The 21,982-nt window shown below is 44.8% G+C and overlaps 1 protein-coding gene across 6 annotated transcripts in view; it reads right to left on the bottom strand.

Moving 5' to 3' along the window:
- LOC126187518 (neurexin-1a) overlaps positions 1-21,982 on the bottom strand; it is a 2,258,738-nt gene that overhangs the window by 451,977 nt on the left and 1,784,779 nt on the right. For all 6 annotated transcript variants that reach the window (XM_049928650.1, XM_049928652.1, XM_049928651.1 and 3 more), the window contains exon 11: positions 15,325-15,522. In XM_049928650.1, the coding sequence (XP_049784607.1) occupies positions 15,325-15,522 (198 nt within the window). The remainder of the gene's footprint in view (positions 1-15,324; positions 15,523-21,982) is intronic.

Here is a 21,982-nt window from a genome sequence, read left to right as displayed (position 1 = left end):
ACTCGCACAGTGTCTGGTCGCTCTCGTGCGCCTGCGCGGCCAGCTGGAGCCCGTGCGCGCCTGCTTTGCTCGACATGTCGGCTGCAAGCCCCGACCCCTCCTGGGACAGTCGGTGATCGCGCCTTACTAGCAGCACTTCTCTGTGTATGCTGCCCGCCATTTTTGGTATTTTCACCTTTTACCGTTTGTAAAGTTTACTGTTGTGTCTTTGTTTTTTACTAAAGAATTTTCGACGTGTTTGTTAGGACATTTAGATAAAAATTAAACGAGCCTTGAAAAAGTACCCAAATTGTGTAACCTATCTTGTAACTTTTAATGGTTCTATTTATGTTCTTTCTAATGAAATAGTGATTCCCTCGTTAAAAAGACTTTAATTCACAATAAGTGTATGGTGCTCAATTCGCATTTGTAATAATAATAATTTTGTGCCCTGCCCCCTCCCCACCGGCTTCTCGCGCGATTGACTGTCGGCAAGAACGACGAGTGCTGGGAAGCCTCGACGGACCTCGGATCTCCCTAACTCTTACCTTCGCTATCTTTCCACGAGACGTACATAACAGGAAACAACGTATCGGTTGACCAAGGCGACGATAAACTGAAATAAAACTTGAAGTATACACCGTCTCTGTTGTAATCTCTTCATATTGTTCGAAACAGATTAAAACAATTCACACACGACTTAAAAGTAGAAAATAATGACTCAAATAAAATCTATTTTTAATGTACCACATATTTAATGTACCACAGGATAGAGTAGCATGGAGAGCTGCATCAAACCAGTCTCAGAACTGAAGACCACAACAACAACAACAACAACAACACATATTTAAACAGCACTAAAAGTCCCTTGGCCCCAAACACATTCCTAATCCCATGCTGATAGTAATTAAAATTTGTGACTGAATTTTTAATAGCTATTGAAATACTTTGAAGACTTAAAAAGAAAAAAAAAAAACAACGGGAGGCGCATGCGATACATAATTGATGCGTAAATAGTTCACATCCTGATCAGTATCTGTGGACTGCAGCCCACGTACTTCGTTTTACATCCAACAAGTCCACTGATAGCTATTAAAAATTCATAATCCCAAATTTTCAGGACTGTCTCTAAGGCGTTAGGACTCTGTATGGGGTTAGATGGAATTATTTTATACTTTTTAGTCCGATGTAAGAAGGTGCTATGTTAAACACTGAGTTTTATTTAAATAATATTTACGTCTATAACTGTGATTTCAGCCCAACAGTCTCTTATTACAGGTTTTCATACTCGTCTTTGCAACATTTCCTCCCCTTTTTTTTGTTTTGCGAAAATTCTACTGCAAACGTTAAACGTTGCACCGCTGAACTCCTCTTTTGCAGATCTTTCGAATGGCATTAATAAGTACTCGTATATGGTTCCGTTAAAAAAACACTTGCTTCAGTTTGTAGACAGATAACAGTACCAAAGTCACCAGTACAGCAAATTACTCGTCCCACCTGCGAGTCACCAATTTATCATAGCTTCTATTCTATATTTAGAACTGTGTAAGGAATATTTCTGTCGTCCGAGTTAAGTGGTTGGATAGGCGCCAATTTTTTTCAGAGCGATACTTCGACTACTCGATAAATCGTCTGTATGATGTCGATACCACTAATGTCGAACTGACCATATATCAAAAGTCGTGATTCTAATTTCAAAGAAATTGCTAGAGTTGAAAATGGAATTTGTTATTATTTCAGTTTGTTGCGTAAAATAGTTGTAATTATTGATTTACAGAAAAATTTTGTCGCAAATTTCTTTTGTTGCAAATTTCTTTACCTCACATAAAACATTCTAATATTTTCACTTCTTTTAAAACAAAGGAAATTCAAGGATCGGAGTAATTTCACTTAACGTATATTATTGCAATTGTAAGAGAGGATTATTTCTCCCAACTGAAAACGGTAATATGAAATTAGCAAAATTATCATTTTTTCAGATAATACGCAGTATCAATGTTGCTTCACAGGAATGATATTACTCGTATGTTGCGTATAGAAAACAGCGATTTCTCATATCCACTGTCCAGTATAAGTATAAGGAATATGTAATTATGAAAGGGAGACGTTCAGTAAATGTGTCGATATTATCGATAAAACGAGAGTACATAATTAGCAAAAGAATATCGATACTATTTATATATGAAACATCGATATTTTCAACGTAATTTTGAAATCTCTATTCGTGATCAATTTGTATATCCTCACTAATATTGATCGCTGGATATCATATGATATGGACATCTTGCAAATAAACATACTTGCCGTAGAGAAGTAACGTAAAGATTTGAAAAGAAATAAGTGAGCACGTCTGGTTGGAATCCCAGTTCGATGTCACAATGGGTACTCTACGGCATTGGCGTACCTAGCTTGCACTTATCGTGAATCTCTCGAAGAAACTGAAGAAATGTATGATGAAATCAAAGAAATTATTCACGTAGTGAAGGGAGACGAAAATTTAATAGTCATGGGTGACTGGAATTCGGTAGTAGGACAGGGGAGACAAGGAAACGTAGTAAGTGAATATGGATTGGGGCTAATAAATGAAAGAGGAAGCCGCCTGGTAGAATTTTGCACAGAGCACAACTTATTCATAGCTAACACTTGGTTCAAGAATCATGAAAGAAGGCTGTATACATGGAAGAAGCCTCGAGATACAGAGGTTTCAGATAGATTATATAATGGTAAGAGATTAAGGAATGACAGGAATGGGGGAAAGAAATACAGTAGAAGGAGAATGGGTAGCTCTGAGGGATGAAGTAGTGAAGGCATCAGAGGATCAAGTGGGTAAAAAGACGAGGGCTAGTAGAACTCCTTGGGTAACAGAAGAAATATTGAATTTAACTGATGAAAGGAGAAAATATAAAAATGCAGTAAATGAAGCACGCAAAAAGGAATACAAACGTCTCAAAAATGAGGTCGACAGGAATTGCAAAATGGCTAAGCAGGGATGGCTAGAGGACAAATGTAAGGATGTAGAGGCTTATCTCACTAGGGGTAAGATAGATACTGCCTACAGGAAAATTAAAGAGACCCTTGCAGGAAAGAGGACCACTTGTATGAATATCAAGAACTAAGATGGAAACCAAGTTCTAAGCAAAGAAGGGAAAGCAGAAAGGTGGAAGGAATATATAGAGGGTCTATACAAGGACGATATGCTTGAGGACAATATGATGGAAATGGAAATGTAGATGATGATGAAATGGGAGATACGATACTGCGTGAAGAGTTTGACAGAGCACTGAAAGACCTGAGTCGAAACAAGGCCCCGAGAGTAGACAACATTCCATTATAACTAATGACAGCAGTGGGAGAGTCAGTCCTGACAAAACTCTACCAACTGGTGAGCAAGATGTATGAGACAGGCGAAATTCCCTCAGACTTCAAGAAGAATATAATAGTTCCAATCCCAAAGAAAGCAGGTGTTGACAGATGTGAAAATTACCGAACAATCAGTTTGATAAGCCACAGCTGCAAAATACTAGCGCAAATTCTTTACAGACGAATGGAAAAACTAATAGAAGCCGACCTCGGGGAAGATCAGTTTGGATTCCGTAGAAATACTGGAACACGTGAGGCAATACTCACCCTACGACTTATCTTAGAAGCTAGATTAAGGAATGGCAAACCTACGTTTCTAGCATTTGTAGACTTAGAGAAAGCCTTTGACAATGTTGACTCGAATACTCTCTTTCAAATTCTGGAGGTGGCAGGGTTAAAATACAGGGAGCAAAAGGCAATTTACAATTTGTACAGAAACCAATATGGTAGTTATAAGAGACGAGGGGCATGAAAGGGAAGCAGTGGTTGGGAAGGGAGTGAGACAGGGCTGTAGCCTATCCCAGATGTTATTCAAACTGTATATTGAACAAGCTCTGAAGGAAACAAAAGAAAAATTCGGAGTAGGTATTAAAATCCATGAAGAAGAAATAAAAACTTTGAGGTTCGCCGATGACATTGTAATTCTGTCAGAGACAGCGAAGGACTTGGAAGAGCAGTTGAACGGAATCGACAGTGTCTTGAAAGGAGGATATAAGATGAACAACAACAAAAGCAAAACGAGGATAATGGAATGTAGTCGAATTAAATCAGGTGATGCTGAGGGAATTAGATTAGGAAATGAGACACTTAAAGTAGTAAAGGAGTTTTGCTATTTTGGAAGCAAAATAACTGATGATGGTCGAAGCAGAGAGGATATAAAATGTAGTCTGGCAGTGGCAAGGAAACGTCGAGTATAGATTTAAGTGTCAGGAAGTCATTTCTGAAAGTATTTGTATGGAGTGTAGCCACGTATGGAAGTGAAACATGGACGATAAATAGTTTGGACAAGAAGAGAATAGAAGCTTTCGAAATGTGCTACAGAAGAATGCTGAAGATTAGATGGGTAGATCACATAACTAATGAGGTATTGAATAGAATTGGGGAGAAGAGAAGTTTGTGACACGACTAGAAGAAGGGATCGGTTGGTAGGACATGTTCTGTGGCATCAAGGGATCACCAATTTAGTATTGGAGGGTAGTGTGGAGGGTAAAAATCGTACAGGGAAACCAAGAGATGAATACTCTAAGCAGATTCAGAAGGATGTAGGTTGCAGTAGGTACTGGAAGATGAAGAAGCTTGCACAAGATAGAGTAGCACGGAGAGCTGCATCAAACCAGTCTCGGGACTGAAGACCACAACGACAACAACTCTCGCCAGCACAAAGTCCGAAGCGACTGGAAAGAAGCGGAGGTGGCTCCAGAATACAAGAAAGGTGAAGAACGGATCCGCAATCTTACAGACCAATATCCCTAACTTCTGTTTGCAGGAGATCCCTTGAACACATTCTGAGTTCGAATATAAGAAGCTAAGAAGCTATGTCCTCGAATCAGCGTGGTTCTAGAAAGCAACGATCGTGCGAAACTCAGCTTGTCCTTTTCTCGAACGATACACTGAGAACTATGGATGAAGGGCAACAGGCAGATTCCGTATTTCTAGATTTCTGGAAAACATTTGACACGATGTCCCATTTTAGTCTGTTATCGAAGGTACGAGCATATGGAATCAGTTCACAGGTAATTGAGTGGCTCGAAGACTCGTTAACCAGCATGCTGTCCTCGACGGTGAGTGTTTCCTCAGGAAAGTGTGTGTGACAGGACCGCTGTTGTTCTCTAGATACACAAATGATCTGGCGCACAGGGTGGGCAGCGGCGTGTGGCGGTCTGCTGATGATGCTGTGGTGTACGGGGAGGCGTCCACGTGGAATGGCTGTAGGATGATACAGGACGACTCAGACAGAACTTCCAGGTGCTGTGATGAGTGGCAGCTAGCCATAAATGTGGCAAAATGTAAGTTAATGCGGAAGAACAAGCCAGATATGTTCGGATACAGTATTACTAGTGTCCAGTTTGTCCCAGTCAGGTCGTTTAAATATCTGGGCGTAACGTTGCAAAGAGATATGAGGTGGAACGAGTATGTGAAAACTGTGGAATGGAAGGCAAATATTCGACTTTGGTTTATTGGGAGAACTATAGGAAAGAGTGGTTCATCTGTAAAGGAGAGCGCCTATAGGAGTACTGGCGAGTGTTTGTGATCCGTACCAGGCCGGATTGAAGAAATACATCGAAGCAGTTCAGAGGGGGGCTGCTAGATTTGTTGCCGGTAGATTCGAACAAAGCTTATATGTTACGCAGGTGCTTCACAAACTCAAGTGGGAATCCCCGGAGGGAAGGCGGCGTTCTTTTCGAGAGACACTTTTGAGGATATTTAGAGAACCGGCATCTGAAGCTGACTGCCGGACGACTCTGCTCCCGCCAACATACATCGCGCGTAAGGAAAAAGAAGATACGAGAAATTAGGGCTCACACGGAGTCGTGCAAACAGTCATTTTTCCGTCGCTCTGTTTGCCAGTGGAACAGGAGGGGAAATGAGAAGTAATGGTACAGGGCACCCTCCGCCACGCACCTTACGGTGGCTTGCGGAGTATCTATGTAGGTGTAGATATTTACTTGTTATTGAAGCATTTAACGACTGTTTTCCACTTTATCACATCCTCAGAATAAGTGAGTCGACCACGGAACTGAAACTGTTAGTATTTAATGTTGTGGACTGACGGCGTTGACTTTGACGAACAACTCGCTTTCGCTGAAAAAAGACTAACACAAGTGTCCTGGTGGGAGCGATGCGTGGGTTCTAGGGCAGCACACGGAATAGTGAATAGCAAAATATACTACTCAACTTGAGTAACGCTGGCTTAGCCTGTCTGCCTGCGTCGAGTGGTGTTCCTTCAACACAAACTAAATAATGGTCTCTGAACTAAACTCAGAACAAAACTAATTTTCTGTCTTGACCCTGACGAAAAGTACTCAATTATAGCTCTAGGCAATTGGTCTCTGTCCAGACACGGCACTTGTATTCACTGTTCTGTTCCTACTGTCTGTCTATCGGCCACTGCTTCTACCCCACTCGACGACTCTTCAAAGTGTCTTCGACACGACGAACGCTCTGCAGGAACTTGCTAGCAACGCTCGGACTGACTCACAACCTGCAACTCCCGCACAGCTACTGGAGGGGCTGCGGTGGGCGCGACCCTCGCGGCGGGCGATACCGGCTCGCGTGCAGTGACGTCTGGTACCAGCTGTCACAAGTTCTTCCTGCGTGCCATCTCAGAACACCAAATCTAACACGATGCTTCATCCGACAATTACGCGTGGTGTCAACTCTCGTGTGTGACAGGAATCAAGTATGGAGGACGCAAGCTCTGGTATAAGTCAATGGCCACTGCTAGGTGAAATCTTTTCCTAGCTTCTCCTTAGCCGGCCGGAGTGGCCGAGCGGTTCTAGGCGCTACAGTCTGGACCGCGCGACCGCTACGGTCGCAGGTTCGAGTCCTGCCTCGGGCATGGATGTGTGTGATGTCCTTAGGTTAGTTAGGTTTAAGTAGTTCTAAGTTCTAGGGGACTGATGACCGCAGAAGTTAAGTTCCATAGTGCTCAGAGCCATTTGAACCAACTTTTCCTTAAGTCATTAATTAAAAATTGCATATTACTTCACAAAATGCAGAGATTCACAGCGACTAATCTGACACAGTGGTGAGAGTCTGGGTTTGCATTATGGACATACTGATTCAAATCCCTGTCCACACATCCAGATTAAGGTTTTCTGTGGTTTTCCTAAATCGTGTAAGGTAAATTCTGCACAGATCTCCATCTCCTGTAGGTACGATCTCATCTTGATGATAGAGCAACTGTTAGATGCCTATCGACAAGAAAGCTATTACAACACAAAAGCTATATTTCTTCGTAGCCCACTAAATATGTAGTGGCAATGCTCCATTTGCTAGCCTAACTCAGGTTGCAAGGTTACAGATTTTAATACAACTGTACAACCTGAGTACGTTCTTTGATATTAAACTTGGCCGACGGCAAGCTGCTGCAGTAACAAGTCCCTTCACTAAAGGTGCCAATAAAACTGACAACCCTTCGGAATTCTGCATCCAGCCATCTGCACAATCTGTCAACACTATAGGATGCATAAGCGTCTGGAGGAAGTGCTATATTCCGCTAGTAGCACGGTGGTAAATGTGCACAATGTAGACAAAAAGTCGCGAGTTGGTGCCGAGATGAGAAGAGTTGGAGAGTTTGTTCATCCTCTAGCGGCCTACCAGCCGCCGTCCGACCAGGTAAAGGCAACGACGCCTATTTTCGGCGTATTTCACCTCTTGCATTGTGAGCATAAAATTGTTTCTTATTCTAGTTTGATTTCCCTCGAGAAATACGAAAAATAACTTCGATAAACCGAATGAATAGCATGTAGTATTTAAATGGCACTGAGCACTATGGGACTCAACTTCTGAGGTCATTAGTCCCCTAGAACTTAGAACTAGTTAAACCTAACTAACCTAAGGACATCACAAACATCCATGCCCGAGGCAGGATTCGAACCTGCGACCGTAGCGGTCTTGCGGTTCCAGACTGCAGCGCCTTTAACCGCACGGCCACTTCGGCCGGCGCATGTAGTATTTACCTACTGTCATTTTCTGATTTGAAGTTCTATTATTTGTCTTGGTGTTACTTTTGGATTTTGCACAATTGAATCTCATGAACGTTGTTTAGCATTATAAAAATAGAGTTACTTGTGGAAAAAGGTCTAAAATTTGTGACGTATTGTTCTCTCTGGTTCTACTAGAGTCGTGAAGACAGAGGAGGCGGCTTGAAACATTTGTGGGTCGTGAACTGTCGGACAAATCACGCCAGAAAAGGAATTTCTTGTTTCACATTTAGGAAGTATCGGTAATTGACATTATGACGAACTGCGACATTTAACTTTCATGTGACATTTGCATTCAACAGGCGGAGTTTGGAAATCGGATGTAGGATTACAGCATGCTCCAATTCAATACCACAGTAATCAAAACGGCGATTATTATTGCATATTTACTTGAACGTCATCAGTTCTACCATCGAGCATTCTTACGAAATATTGTTAACCGGTTTTTGTTTATTTCTTAAGAAGCAATTAGTGGCTGAGCTCCAACAAAACCCATCTCCTCTTCTAACAGACAGTGTGAACAGATACTATTTTCATCTGGTGGAACAACAAGCGTGTTGTGCACACGAACAGATCCCCAGGAGTGTGTCCATTGTAGGTTGCATTTGTTGCTAACAATTGAGATATCAATACAAGTAGAACGACCAACAAAACTCCATCAAGTTTTCAGTGCGATAGGGTCCACAGCTGCGATGAATTTTTTGAATGATTTCTTGAAGCTTTCAGCTGCCATTTTCTTTATTTCCTGTACGATTGTACAATTTCGGCCTTAGGCCATTTTCAAGTATTTTACGGATGATTTTTTTGGTAAGAGATTGCATCATATGCGTCGTTGCTACTATGACATCATGTCACATTGATAAATTAGTTCGATGTGTTCACCTCGAACTAATTTATGAAAGTGACGTGATGTCACGTTTTGTTCACCTCGAAGTAGTTTATGAACGTGACATGATGTTATAGCAGCAAGGACGCATATGATATAATCTCTTACCAAAAAACATCCGTAAAGTACTTGAAAATGGCCTAAGGCAGAAATAGTACAATCGTGCAGGAAATAAAGAAAATGGCTGCTAAAGGCATCACTTACGTTTATTGCAGTATTCAATAAACTAATGGGAAAACGCTTTTGAAATACGCACTGGACTAATACAAATGAATTTCAATTTACCATGATAACTCTATGGTGAAAGTCTGCTTTAATAAATCGAAGTACTGTATGTGTAACGAAAGCGTGCCTGAATCGACACGAATTAGTGAGATTTTATGAATTATGGCTTCAAAACAATTTGTGTTTTTGCGCTGTCCTGTGTCATACTCAAGTTGTACGGAAATGTGGCAGATGGATCAGACGCACAAAGAAATTCAGTTAGTAAATTCTTCAGTTAGTAAATTCTTCATTGCTAAATTTCCTAAATAAAATTGTGTATCCACAAAAACCAAAAATTATATCAGCAGACGCGGAAAAAGGCATTATCGAGTGTGCAGATCAAAGATATTTCGCCATTAGACTATGAGGTACTGTAAGTAGCAAAAAGACTTACGATGGAGAAATTTTCTTATTAACATTTCCTTAGACCCAGTGAACAGCTGCAGTATTCGTGTCTCCGTTACTGCCCCAGTGGTGGCTGCGACATATAAACTGTAGTGTAAAAGATGAGATTGTTTCTATTTCTTGCGTGTAACAACCCTCCTGGGCTTAAAACCTGAAATAATAGCCTGTTGTTACACCTTAAGTGAAAAATCACCCTGATTATTCAAAGAAAATGATAAGGAAATATCTTCAGTCTGGAACCGCGCGACCGCTACGGTCGCAGGTTCGAATCCTGCCTCGGGCATGGATGTGTGTGATGTCCTTAGGTTAGTTAGGTTTAAGTAGTTCTAAGTTCTAGGGGACTGATGACCTCCGATGTTAAGTCCCATAGTGCTCATAGCCGTTTGAACCATAAGGAAATATCAAGTGAATTTAGCAGGATAATTGTATGCCATCCAGAAAGTAACTTGACAATCACAAAATTGTCAAACTTATTCCGCATTGTTGCTAAGTTTCAGTTATACTACGAGCAGAATATGTTTCCACAGCTAAGTTGGTTCCCAAGTGAATACAGGCTGCGTCTCAAAGACGTGGCCGTCGAGGGCTGGAATACCATAGGTATAACCAAGTGACTTATTTCCATTTCTGTAGATAGGTTTAGGGACTATACTCGGATACTCCAACCGCATGCGAAGCATCATAAAATAATAGCCGTCACAATTATTTTCTTTCATATTTTTAGTGTACTGAAAATTGAGAAGCCCCTTCAACAGTCACAGTTCCCTTTTTCCGAGCATCTCCAGTAGGCAACAAGACATTTGCTCGTCATGGACCTAGTGCACGCTTTTCTTAAGAACACTGTCGTTGGCACCATCCCCAAAACACGGAAACAGAAATGTAAAGATACAGCATCACTGGAATATGTGAACGTCCGCAGAGAGGCACTGTAAGCTACAAGTAACACAATGTTTCAAACCAAGAAAGTCTAGTGTGCAAGTGACTGAAAAAGCAGATTTTAAAAGGCATGAAGATAATGAAACAAAAGTTTTATCCCAGTTTTCGCTAACATAAAAGGGGAAGCAGCTGTCGTCAGATCATTGAACAAGGAATATAAAACACTAACAGTAAGGTCTATAATTAATTATCCTTAAGGAAAAGTTCCATTCAGTCTTTAAATACTGAAAGGACTACAAGTAACATCTACAGTATAACTGCTGCTGATGCTTTGTCAATGTAAGAGAAAAGCGCCTATGCTGAAGAAGTTTTCAACTTGCAGTATGCTTAAGATTGAGAGAACCCAAAATAACAATACGTTCACCATTTTGAGTGTGGTGTTGATTTCCTATGCAACACCACTTAGTCGGTGCAGAATGTTATTAACTTAGTCCCAGACGATTTCATATTGCTACGTCTCTTGTCTACCACAATTTATGAGAACTATCGGGGGGTACTCCAGTGGCACAGATTGGCAGATGGTCCTGTAAGTTGCAATACTATCCATACTCTGCTGATTTGTGATGCCAAACTACCATTACTTTACTTTCAAAATGGTCATTGTTAGTCCGATTATATCCCAGTGTTATGTGGCAGTTTATTCTCAAACTGTCCCGTAACATATTTTATAATTTTATATGCAGATTCTAATAGTCAGCCAAGGCAAATCATTAATGCTGCACGAAAATTGCATACAATGTTCATTACTGTTAGTGATTGCATTGCTAATTAGTTCTATTTCTCCTTTATGCTTGATTGGTGAGGGAGTCTTGTTATTTTGGAAGTACTGGATGCTTTTAAGTTGCTTATGAAAGGAAATTTACTTAGGGGGAAAACGTCTGACTTCAATATAATTTTCCAGAGAGATTTGAATCAATCTGAAAGATGTCTCTCGTAGTTGGTGTGAACTTGAATAATCTGACTTAAAGAACAACCGTCAGTTCCACTGGCGATGCGTGAGGTATTGGTAATTGTAATCGGTTTTAAAAATTATCAAAGGTAACTCTATTGTTCTACTTATTATTATTATTGTCATTGTTATTATTATTATGCTACTGTTTACGATTACCCAAGTAAGTGTTGTTGTAATTATCAATATCATTATCATTATTATTATTATTATACAAATTTGGCCGTTAAAGACCGTGAAAACAGTTATTTCTTGCGCTTCTGGGAAGTCTTCTTTCTCTCAGTCCACACTTCTTTCATTCTTGCGCTGAAGGCGGCTTTTCTCTCTTCAGACCATTTAGTTCCACAAGTCTTCTTAATTTTCACACCGAAACCCGTGAATGAATTCAGTTTTTTCTAAAAAGGTTTCTGTTAAATATTGTTTCTTGATCTATGTCCATTTCTTTTAGATCTCTTTCTGTGTTGATAAACCATAAATTTTTATTTTTTAGATTTGCGATGTACGAAAATATTTGTTTTGTAAGCCCATTCGGGTTTATCCTCATGATGTGAGCATAAAAGGAGCATCTTCTTTTTCTAATTTCGTCTGTAATTTTGCTGCACTTCGTATACACTTCTTTGTTGCTTTTTAGTCTGTATACGGGCTTGCCTTGATCATCTGTTATTTTCCTGTGTCCAAGAATTGTCCTCACAATTCTTCTTTCACGATTTTCTATCTGTTCTGCGTATGTAAAATTTACCAGTGTTTGTGATGCATATAGTATCTGCGGTCTAATGACAGTCTGGTAGTGTCTGAGTTTAATGTTTTTTGATATACATTTTTTTTAATACATTTGTCTGCAGTAGTGAGTTGCTGTCTCTAGTTTTTGTATTCTAGCCCTGCAGGCTGGATGACCTTTTGCCACAGGCTTAATTAGTTCACCAAGATATTTAAAATGTTTAGATACCTGTATTTTCCCGTATTTCGTAGTTATTTTCTTTGGTGGATTTGTGATATTTGTAATGATTCATTATCATTATTATTATTAACAGTAGCATAATAATAATAACAATGACAATAATAATAATAATTAGAACAAAACGGTTACCTCTGATAACTTTTAAAAGCGATTAGAATTACCAATACCTCAACCCGTCACCAGTGGAATTGACGCCTGATCTTTAAGTCAGATTATTTGTTATATGATCATTGTTACTATTATTATGTAATTGTTTACGAGCATTCATTATTGTGGGACATCACACCCTAGTGTTACACTGAATAAAGTATGCCGTGAGAGCAATTTTGCGATCCTTCTTGTCGAAAACTCGAGTCACGGAGTCGTAGAATGAAAATTGTTGTTTCGCGGATGTGAGGAGTCGTTTTCCAATGGACAACAAAGCAATGTGAGAAAATCTGGTTTGGTAGTGTGTATTCGCTTCAACGTTGAAAATGATCTTTCCGCCGAAGTGCCGATTGCAGAAATGGAAAATTAATTCAGGTACTGCTTCGCTGAGACTAAAGAAGGTAAAATATTGCGTTTTCTAAATACACTACTGGCCATAAAAATTGCTACACCACGAAGATGGCGTGCTACAGACGCGAAATTTAACCGACAGATGCAGTGATATGCAAATGACTAGCTTTTCAAGGCACTCACACAAGGTTGGCGCCGGTGGCGACACCTGCAACGTGCTGGCATGAGGAAAGTTTCCAACCGATTTCTCATACACAAACAGCAGTTGACCGCGTTGCCTGGTGAAACGTTGTTGTGATGCCTCGTGTAAGGAGGAGAAATGCGTACCACCACGTTTCCAACTTTGATAAAGGTCGGATTGTAGCCTATCGCGGTTGCGGTTTTGTCGTATCGCGACATTGCTGCTCGCGTTGGTCGAGATCCAATGACTGTTGGCAGAATAAGGAATCAGTGGGTTCAGGAGGGTAATACGGAACGCCGTGCTGGATCCCAACGGCCTCGTATCACTAGCAGTCGAGATGACAGGCATCTTATCCGCATGGCTGTAACGGATCGTGCAGCCACGTCTCGATCCCTGAGTCAACAGATAGGGACGTTTGCAAGAGAACAACCATCTGCACGAACAGTTCGACGACGTTTGCAGCAGCATGGACTATCAGCTCGGAGACCATGGCTGCGGTTACCCTTGACGCTGCATCACAGACAGGAGCGCCTGCGATGGTGTACTCGACGTCGAACCTGGGTGCACCAATGGCAAAGCGTCAATTTTTCGGATGAATCCAGATTCTGTTTGCAGCATCATTTTGGTGGCATGCGTGTTTGGCGACATCTCGGAGAACGCACATTGGAAGCGTGTATTCGTCATCGCCATACTGGCGTATCACCCAGCGTGATGGTATGGGGTGCCATTGGTTACACGTCTCGGTCACCTCTTGTTCGCATTGACGACACTTTGAACAGTGGACGTTACATTTGAGGTGTGTTACGACCCGTGGCTCTACCCCTCATTCGATCCCTGCGAAACCCTACATTTCAGCAAGATAATGCACGACCACATGTTGCAGGTGCTGTACGGGCCTTTCTGGATACAGAAAATGTTCGACTGCTGCCCTGGGCAGCACATTCTCCAGATCTCTCACCAATTGAAAACGTCTGGTCAATGGTGGCCGAGCAACCGGCTCGTCACAATACGCCAGTCACTACTCTTGATGAACTGTGGTATCGTTTTGAAGCTGCACGGGCAGGTGTACCTGTACACGCCATTCAAGGTCTGTCAATGCCCAGGCGTATCAAGGCCGTTATTACGGCCAGAGGTGGTTTTTCTGGGTACTGATTTCTCAGGATCTATGCACCGAAATTGCGTAAAAATGAAATCACGTGGCAGTTCTAGTATAATATATTTGCCCAATGAATACCCTTTTATCATCTACATTTATTCTTGGTGTAGCAGTTTTAATGGCCAGTAGTGTACAAAGCACTTGGCCAATAGTACAATTTTCGTGTCTCATTACAGCGGCATTTGTAAGAGGAGCGACGAGATTCTTGGAAATGTCTGATGTAATTTTTAGCCGCGCGGGAATATCCGTGCTGTCTAAGGCGCTGCAGTCATGGAGTGTACGGGTGGTGCGGGCGGAGGTTCGAGTCCTCCCTCGTGTATGTGTGTGTGTGTGTGTGTGTGTGTTTGTTTGTCCTTAGGATAATTTAGGTTGAGTAGTGTGTAAGCTTAGGGAGTGATGACCTCAGCAGATAAGTCCCATAAGATTTAAGAGAAGAAGAAAAAAAAAATTCTATTTCCTCTTCAGAACCTAGTTTCCACAGACTTTGCAGAACACATTTATAATCTGGTATGTCTACATCTTTTTCATATTGCTTCTTTGTCTATATTGCTTTGGTAACGCAAAAACTCATTTAAAATCGTTAAAAAATATACCTGTTGGCTAAAACTTAAAAGCGTGTACCGCGATTCACGTCTGAACACTTGCAGCGTAGTAATGCGCTAAGGAATGAAAGAGGTGTCTCTAGAAGTGCTAGGGAATGGTAGGTGCTGCACGGCTGTCGGGTGTCTGCAGCCCTCTTTCTCTTTCTCTTTCTGTGGCGGAAGCGAGGGAGGAGACGGAGCTCGCAGTGGGGTACAGGAGTGTAGTGGGTAGCCGACCAGCGCGCCTGTCCACTCCCAGCCGTCAACGTTTTAAATGCCCCAGCGCTTTAAAAGTACGAAGTATGCACGCAATTCAAAGTGTACAAAAAATATGTACCGAGAATCTTTAAATGTAAGAAAATTCTCATCTATAACTGTAGCAGTCGGTAGCAGGCGTCGGCCAGCTGATGTGACGAGAGTACCGAGTGTTAGGAGTAGCGGTGCGCGGCAGCGAGGCGGCCCACTCACCGGAGTCCTGGTGGCGCGCGTAGCCGGCGACGTCGACGGCGTTGCCGTTGAGCACGAGGTCGCGCAGGCAGCCGACGAAGCCGCGGCGCAGCGCGCCCGTCCACAGCGCCGCCGGCACCGGCACCGGCACGGCCGCCGTCGCCGGGCCCAGCCCGCCCACGTACAGCGGGCCCTCCAGGTCCAGCTGCTGCGACTCGCCTGCCGGCAGGGGAAGAGGGCGAGCGGGCACTCGGGTCAGCGGCTCTGTGCGGATACCGCAGCCGAGGCATCCGCTGTAGTGTGCGCCGCGGCTCTGGCTTCCACACGCGTATACTTATACTGCTGAAAGACATCTTCCGTAGACGTGCCGCAGACCACCGTCTATCGTACTTCACAGAGCAGAAAAGCCTCCGAACCCCACGTTTTGCGAAGAATCGTGGATGTCCGACCATATAACGTCTCGTGATACTTTCACTGCCTTCTACTTCTTCCCGTGGATGCTAACGACAGTAGTGCGTGAACATTCGACCACCTTCGCCGTTTTCCAGATACTCGTTCACAGTCTCTGCGTAAAATAATCTGCCCTTTGTCAAAGTCGCTTATGACAACGGATTTCGGTATTTGCAGCGCATATCTTCACCAGTCTCATCCGTCGTCCGTCTGTGCTCCGCTTACATACTTTTGTCACCGTGTAATGTGCGTGCAACACCGCCAGGCGGCATCCGACGTCCAGTTGGACAGTGGTCATAACGTTTTGGCTGATCAGCGTAGACAACACTGTCCGAGAGCGAGGAAATGCATAGTGGCGTCGCGGTGTAGTGATGGTCGCGCCTGAGGGCGAATCAGGTATAACGCGGAACCGTCGAGGCTCTCTCTCTCACTCTCTCTCTCTCTCTTTCGTTGCCTTTGGTCGAGCAGGAGGGATTTGCCCAGTGTTTACAGTGGACGCCAGTTTAGAACTTGGCGCCGTGAACATATGCTCGTAATGCAAAGCCTTGTAATCGCCGCCCACTGCATCTTCATAAAACTTAATTCGACACCAGATATGTTCCATTACAACAACACCGAGCTTCTTTTTCTACAAGCAGGTACATTTTTGTGCGGTTTATAGACCCAAGATTTTTCAGCATCATTTAACATAGCTGACTCAATTACTTCGGGCTTTCGGAAGTTATTTAGACGATATTACCGCGGCTGGTGCCTCCACGCAGGTACAGTGAGGGCTTTCTTCATCGAATTTGAACGAGAGACTTTCACTTGGGCGTACAAACGTCCAAGTTACCCGATCTAGCAACTTACACATCTTCGTCATAGACGCACCGAGATATATCCACAGCAGAGACCGTGAACGTCATAGATTTGGTGGCTCCGCCGAAACCGGTTGTTAACTGCGCCATGTGGCTACGTGTGGCCAACATCGGCGCCTCAGGAGCCCGTCGCGAGACTGCTGCACTGTACTTGGCTGTTTCTATTGATGAAGCGAGCTCGAGTACCTCACTCGTTGCAAAGACAGAACGCAAGGTTCAGACTGAACTGCGAGTCTGGAGTGAGGTCGGGTGAGCCAAGCGCTCGGTGCCGGTCCGCACGCCGCCAGCGCACCAGGGCGTGCCGGCGACGCGCCTCCCACGCCGAAGACATGCAGCACGTCACGTCGTACACAGCCCCTCCTTCCCGCTTTCCCGTGGTGCCAGGCGTCAAGCTCGGCATATCTCGGACGTTGCCTTGCGTCAAAAGGGACAGCTGCGACCCAACTCGCTGCGAAAGCGAAGGGTGCGTGGCACAGGGGGAGCTCTGTTCAGGGACTGAAGATTTGTCCCTGGTGGAGGGGGTGAAGGGTTGAGCGGGTATACTGGGCTGTGGGGGGTGTTGCTCTCTCTGCGCTGGATGGCTGCTGCTCCATTCACCCTCTTTCCGCAGGGCACAGACCGGCAGGTGCTCTGCATGCCGGCGACCTCGATTGTCGGCGTGGGATCTCTGCGCGAGTCGGCGAGGGCGCTTCGCCGCGCCCGTGGGTACCCAGGGCGTGTTCCGCCAAACCCAGGAGTTGGCGACATCGCCTGGGCCAGGTTAGCTGGGTCCAGACCGCTGAACGACTGGGTGACCGACCTACCACCTGAGTAGGAGTGGGTCCTCGGCTGAGAGGTGGAAGGTCGGGCTAGCAGGCGGCGAAGGACGACACGTGCATCCGCCTCTCCAGAGCGCGAGGTGTACTTCCCCAGGAGCGTCGGGTGAAATCGTCGATGACGAGGCCACCGAGGGGGACCAGCACTTTGGCGACGGCGTGCTGAACCCGGCAGCTCGGGGGTGCCCTTGGCCTAGGGGCGAGGCTCGTGGGTGAGCTGCATCTGTCCCTCCCCCTTCCCCCCCCCCCCCCCCACATCTCTGAAAAGCTGGTCCGGGGCAAGAGACGGGCTCCCACCTTTTCTCACTCGTCTATACATCATGGCTGAACAAGAGACGAGTGATTCGAGTGCGTTATCGAGGTCTAGGGGAGTAAGTGGCGCAGGATCACCACTATGGGTACACATGGGTTTCCACGCAATTAACGTAGGGGACTATTTAATACTTCCCCGATGGCACAACTGTGGCGACTTGGATCACGTTCCTAAACACTGCGAGGGAAAGCAGGCTTCCTCCAGCTGTGGGGCTGAAGGTCACACAAGAAAAACCTGCGGCAGAACTGGGGTTTGTATCCCATACACGCGGAGAGGTAAGAAAAACTGTAACACCACAGGAAGAAACTGCTCTTCCTACAGGATGCTAGAGCAAAGGCTCATTGCATGAACTGATTACGGCTGAGGCCACAAGTGTATACAGGAATCGTAAAAAAGGCCCCGACCGAAAGGTTGGCGCATGCACTAAGGGCCATCAGATTCAGGAAATTTATACAAAGATTCACCAAGACACAAACTGAAAGAGTGAAAATGAAAGATGTATCTGTGCAAACGGACCCTTGTGGTCAGACAGTTGCTCTCTCTCCCTCAAACCGGGGACTAAGGTCACTTGAAGATCCAGAACGACCGAAAGGGCATCCTGTGGTAGGAAGTCTCCCCATGATAAAACAAAATGATACGATAAGTAAAGAGAAAGTGCAGGTTAACATTGTGAACAGTACGAGTTCATCTACAAATCCATCAAGCCAGAGAGGTTTGGGCATAGATCCCAAAAGGATATACTGAAACCTAGAACATGCAATACAATTAGCGCGCCTGGAGGAGCCGGCTGTCCTCACCACAGCTCTGAGACATGTGATGCGTGTTGGTCGTGAGTACGGTAGGGTCGTCACCTTCTCTGTGTGGAGGCTGTGGACAGAATGCAGCTAAAGACGATGATCTCCCCACCGACTTCGGAGCCCTGAGAGACTTACTTAAAAAAGTTTTCGAAAGACGAAACGAAAAATTTGGTTTAGATGAATTGTATAATCAACCTGTCATCGCAAATGGGAGACTAGCGCATGACCGGAGAAAAAACTGGGCAGAATAACACATTAGAACATATTTTGCACGTGAGCCATTTAAAAATAGGACAGATTAACTCACATAACAGTAAGCTAGTCATGCAGGAACTCCGAAGAGTGGTGGAGGAGAGGAGACTGGATGTGCTCTGTTTGCAGGAACCATACTCCCAAGCTGGACGAATCCCCTTCGCAGCAGCCAACTGGCAGGTAATCCGCAGTGAAGCTGAACCAAGAGCTGCAGTTATGATTACCAATAAAGTGCTGAGAGCTACGGTCCTTCCACAGTTCTCTGACGACCACAGCAACGTCGTGGAATTACAGTCACATGTTGGAGTGCTGTACATTATAAACATGTATTTCTAGTACGGTAGGGGAATTGATGAATTCCTAGACAAATTAACACAAGTGACCACGGTGTTGCGGGGGGCGCAGGTGTATCGTCACGGCTGATATAAATGCCCCTGTGGTTCAGCGGCAGGCGAGACTGTCGAGGAGAAAAGGCCGAAGAGACCATCATGACATTACAACTAATAGTCGCCAATAAGGGTGGGCACCCCCCCCCCCCCTACTTATACAGGAGGTGGGGGTGAAGGCACGAATATTGATGTTACCTTGGTGACACCTAATCTCGTAACCAAGGTAACAGATCGGATGGTCTGGAATCAAGTTACAACCAGCGACCACAATATCATTACATTTTCACTGGGAGACAGGGAGTGCCACTGGGACATAACAGGACTGATTGGGGCCGCTTGGCGAGAGAGTGTGACATACTGTGATTGCCAGAAGGTGATGAGAATGTGGAGGAATACACTGAGAAGCTGGTGAAAGCAGTCATCAGGGCGGTGAAAGCAGCCATACCAAACAGAAAGAGAGCCGTTGCGGCTTCCCCGTCTCCATGGTCAGCCGAATCAGGACAGATGCGCCAGTCTGTAATGAGAGCGAAGTGTCGTCTGGGAAGCAAAGCAACGTTGGCTGCAAATATATAGGGAGGCAAAAGAACACTTTCAACAGGAGCTAAGGGCAGTCAGGCTAGACAGCTGGGAGAAATTTGTTCAAAGCCAATTGGCTACAGACATATGGGGCACTCCGTACAAGTTATTACGGGAAAAGATAAAATCACCCACGATATTGTCTACCGTCAGGGACGGGGGCCGGATGACGGAAACTTGGCAGGAGACTGCCGGGGGCCTCCTCTGTGTCCTGTTGCCTGGCGATAGGGAAGAAGATGACGCTGAAGTGCAACAGCGAATTAGAGCAGAAGACCAACAGGACTATAGAAGCAATAGTATGGTATATCCCTTCTCTGACGAGGAGGTGACTGCCCAGATAAAGGCCCTGAAGAAGGGCAGAGCTTCTGCGCCAGACGACATCACAGCAGAGGGGGTGCAATTCCTGGCCCCCCAGCTGGTGGCACCTCTCACTAAGTTATATGATGAGTGCTTGAGGCTCAGGAAATTCCCCGCCTCCACTCCCCCCCCCCCCCCCCTCTTTTTGGAAAAAAGCCAACGTAGTGACGATCAAGGAAGGTCTAGATAAAGATCATAAGGAAGCAAAATCGTACATGCCCATTTGTTTACTGGACCTGCTGGGGAACATTATTGAGAGGTTGCTGGCAGACAGACTGGCAGCACACCGCGTGCTGTGTGGGGTGAGTGACAGGCAGTTCGGTTTTCGGTCGGTATCGCCCTGGCCGCTGAGGTGTGTGACTCAGCCCCACAAAAATACGTTGTCGGCATCATGGTGGATATCAGTGGCTCCTTTGACAACCTGTGGTGGCCTTCGCTCTTCTCCCGTCTGGGGGAGAAGGAGTGTCCAGGGCTGCTATACGGCTGTCTTAGGAGCTATTGTGAGGATAGCGAGGTCTGGCTGTTGTCGCCTAGTGGGAGAATCAGTAAAAAGATTACAAAGGGGTGTCCACAGGGCTCTGCCCTGGGGCCACTCTTTTGGGACATTAACATCGAACCCCTCTCGGATAACTTGCAGAACAGCGACGATGTGCTACAGGGCATAGCCTACGCAGATGACCTCCTCCTGCTGGTTGGCGGTCGCAGCCGCGAAGAATTGGAACCAAAAATCGCAAGGGCCATATCTATCCTGACTACATGTTGCCGTACAACTAAAATGAAAATTTCATCAAGCATGTCCACATACTAAAGGGTTAACTTGTCAGGAAGCCGACAGTAGGAATAGACGGCTCACACTTAGGTATAGTCGTCGCTGAGAGGTGGACCACATATTGGCACTGTGACGCAAAGATCTCTAGAAATGCTCAATAATTTAATTGGGCTTGGCCATAAACGATTCCACGTGTCACCATAGTTAATAAAACTTTACCATAATAGTATTCTGACATCAATTTTAGGATACAGGTCAGGAGCCTGGGCACACAGACTTACGAGGGTCATGCCTTCCACGGCCGTAAAAAGAGTGCAGCGAAATATGCTCCTACGTTCTCTAGGAGCATATAGGACTACTTCAGGGGGAGCATTACCAGTATTAATGGGACTTTGTCCTCTCGATATAAAGATTAGGGAACAGGCAGCGTGGTACTGGGTAAAAAAGGAGAAAAGGGACAAAATAATCGAACTAATGGGGATTCACGTGGGGAAGAAATCAGAAATTAAACGAAGGGACGAGGAGCTATGGCACAGTGGGACAACGCTGAAACGGGTCGTAGAACATACGAACAGCTACAACACTTTAAGCCACCAAGAGGACTGCTGCCCTTCCTTACTGGACAAGGACCCTACCCGGCGTACCTATGCCGGTTTGGGGAGCAGGCTACACCGACCTGTGACTGTTGTGGGGCCACATCAGGCACCCCAGACCATGTGGTGCACGAGAGCCACCTCTTCGACGATGGAGCGGCACAATTAAGACAAGAGCTACCAAATTACGACACTTACCTCCTGCTCAGGCAAGAGGACCATTTCCAAATCTTTAATAAACTTGCCAATGAAATATCAAGCAAAGTTATAAAAGAATCCCTAAGGAACAATCATTAGTAGATGATACCGGATTTAGACTCGGTACACGTGTCGTGTTCCGCCGAGGCGTGGACTTGGCCAGCCGCTTCACGACTGGGATCCGCCACGTGTAGGATTCAGGGAGAGGGTGCACCTTCTGACTGATTCACTCACCGGACATGACTGTAGGATTTAGTACTAGGTCAGTCGTAGGATAAGACAGGATATTTCCATTAGCATAGTACTGCAGCGA

Source organism: Schistocerca cancellata, chromosome 5 (genome assembly GCF_023864275.1).
Source record: "Schistocerca cancellata isolate TAMUIC-IGC-003103 chromosome 5, iqSchCanc2.1, whole genome shotgun sequence".
NCBI classification, from domain to species: domain Eukaryota; kingdom Metazoa; phylum Arthropoda; class Insecta; order Orthoptera; family Acrididae; genus Schistocerca; species Schistocerca cancellata.
Note: the sequence above shows the minus strand (reverse complement) of the source record. Positions and strands in the feature narration are given on the sequence as shown.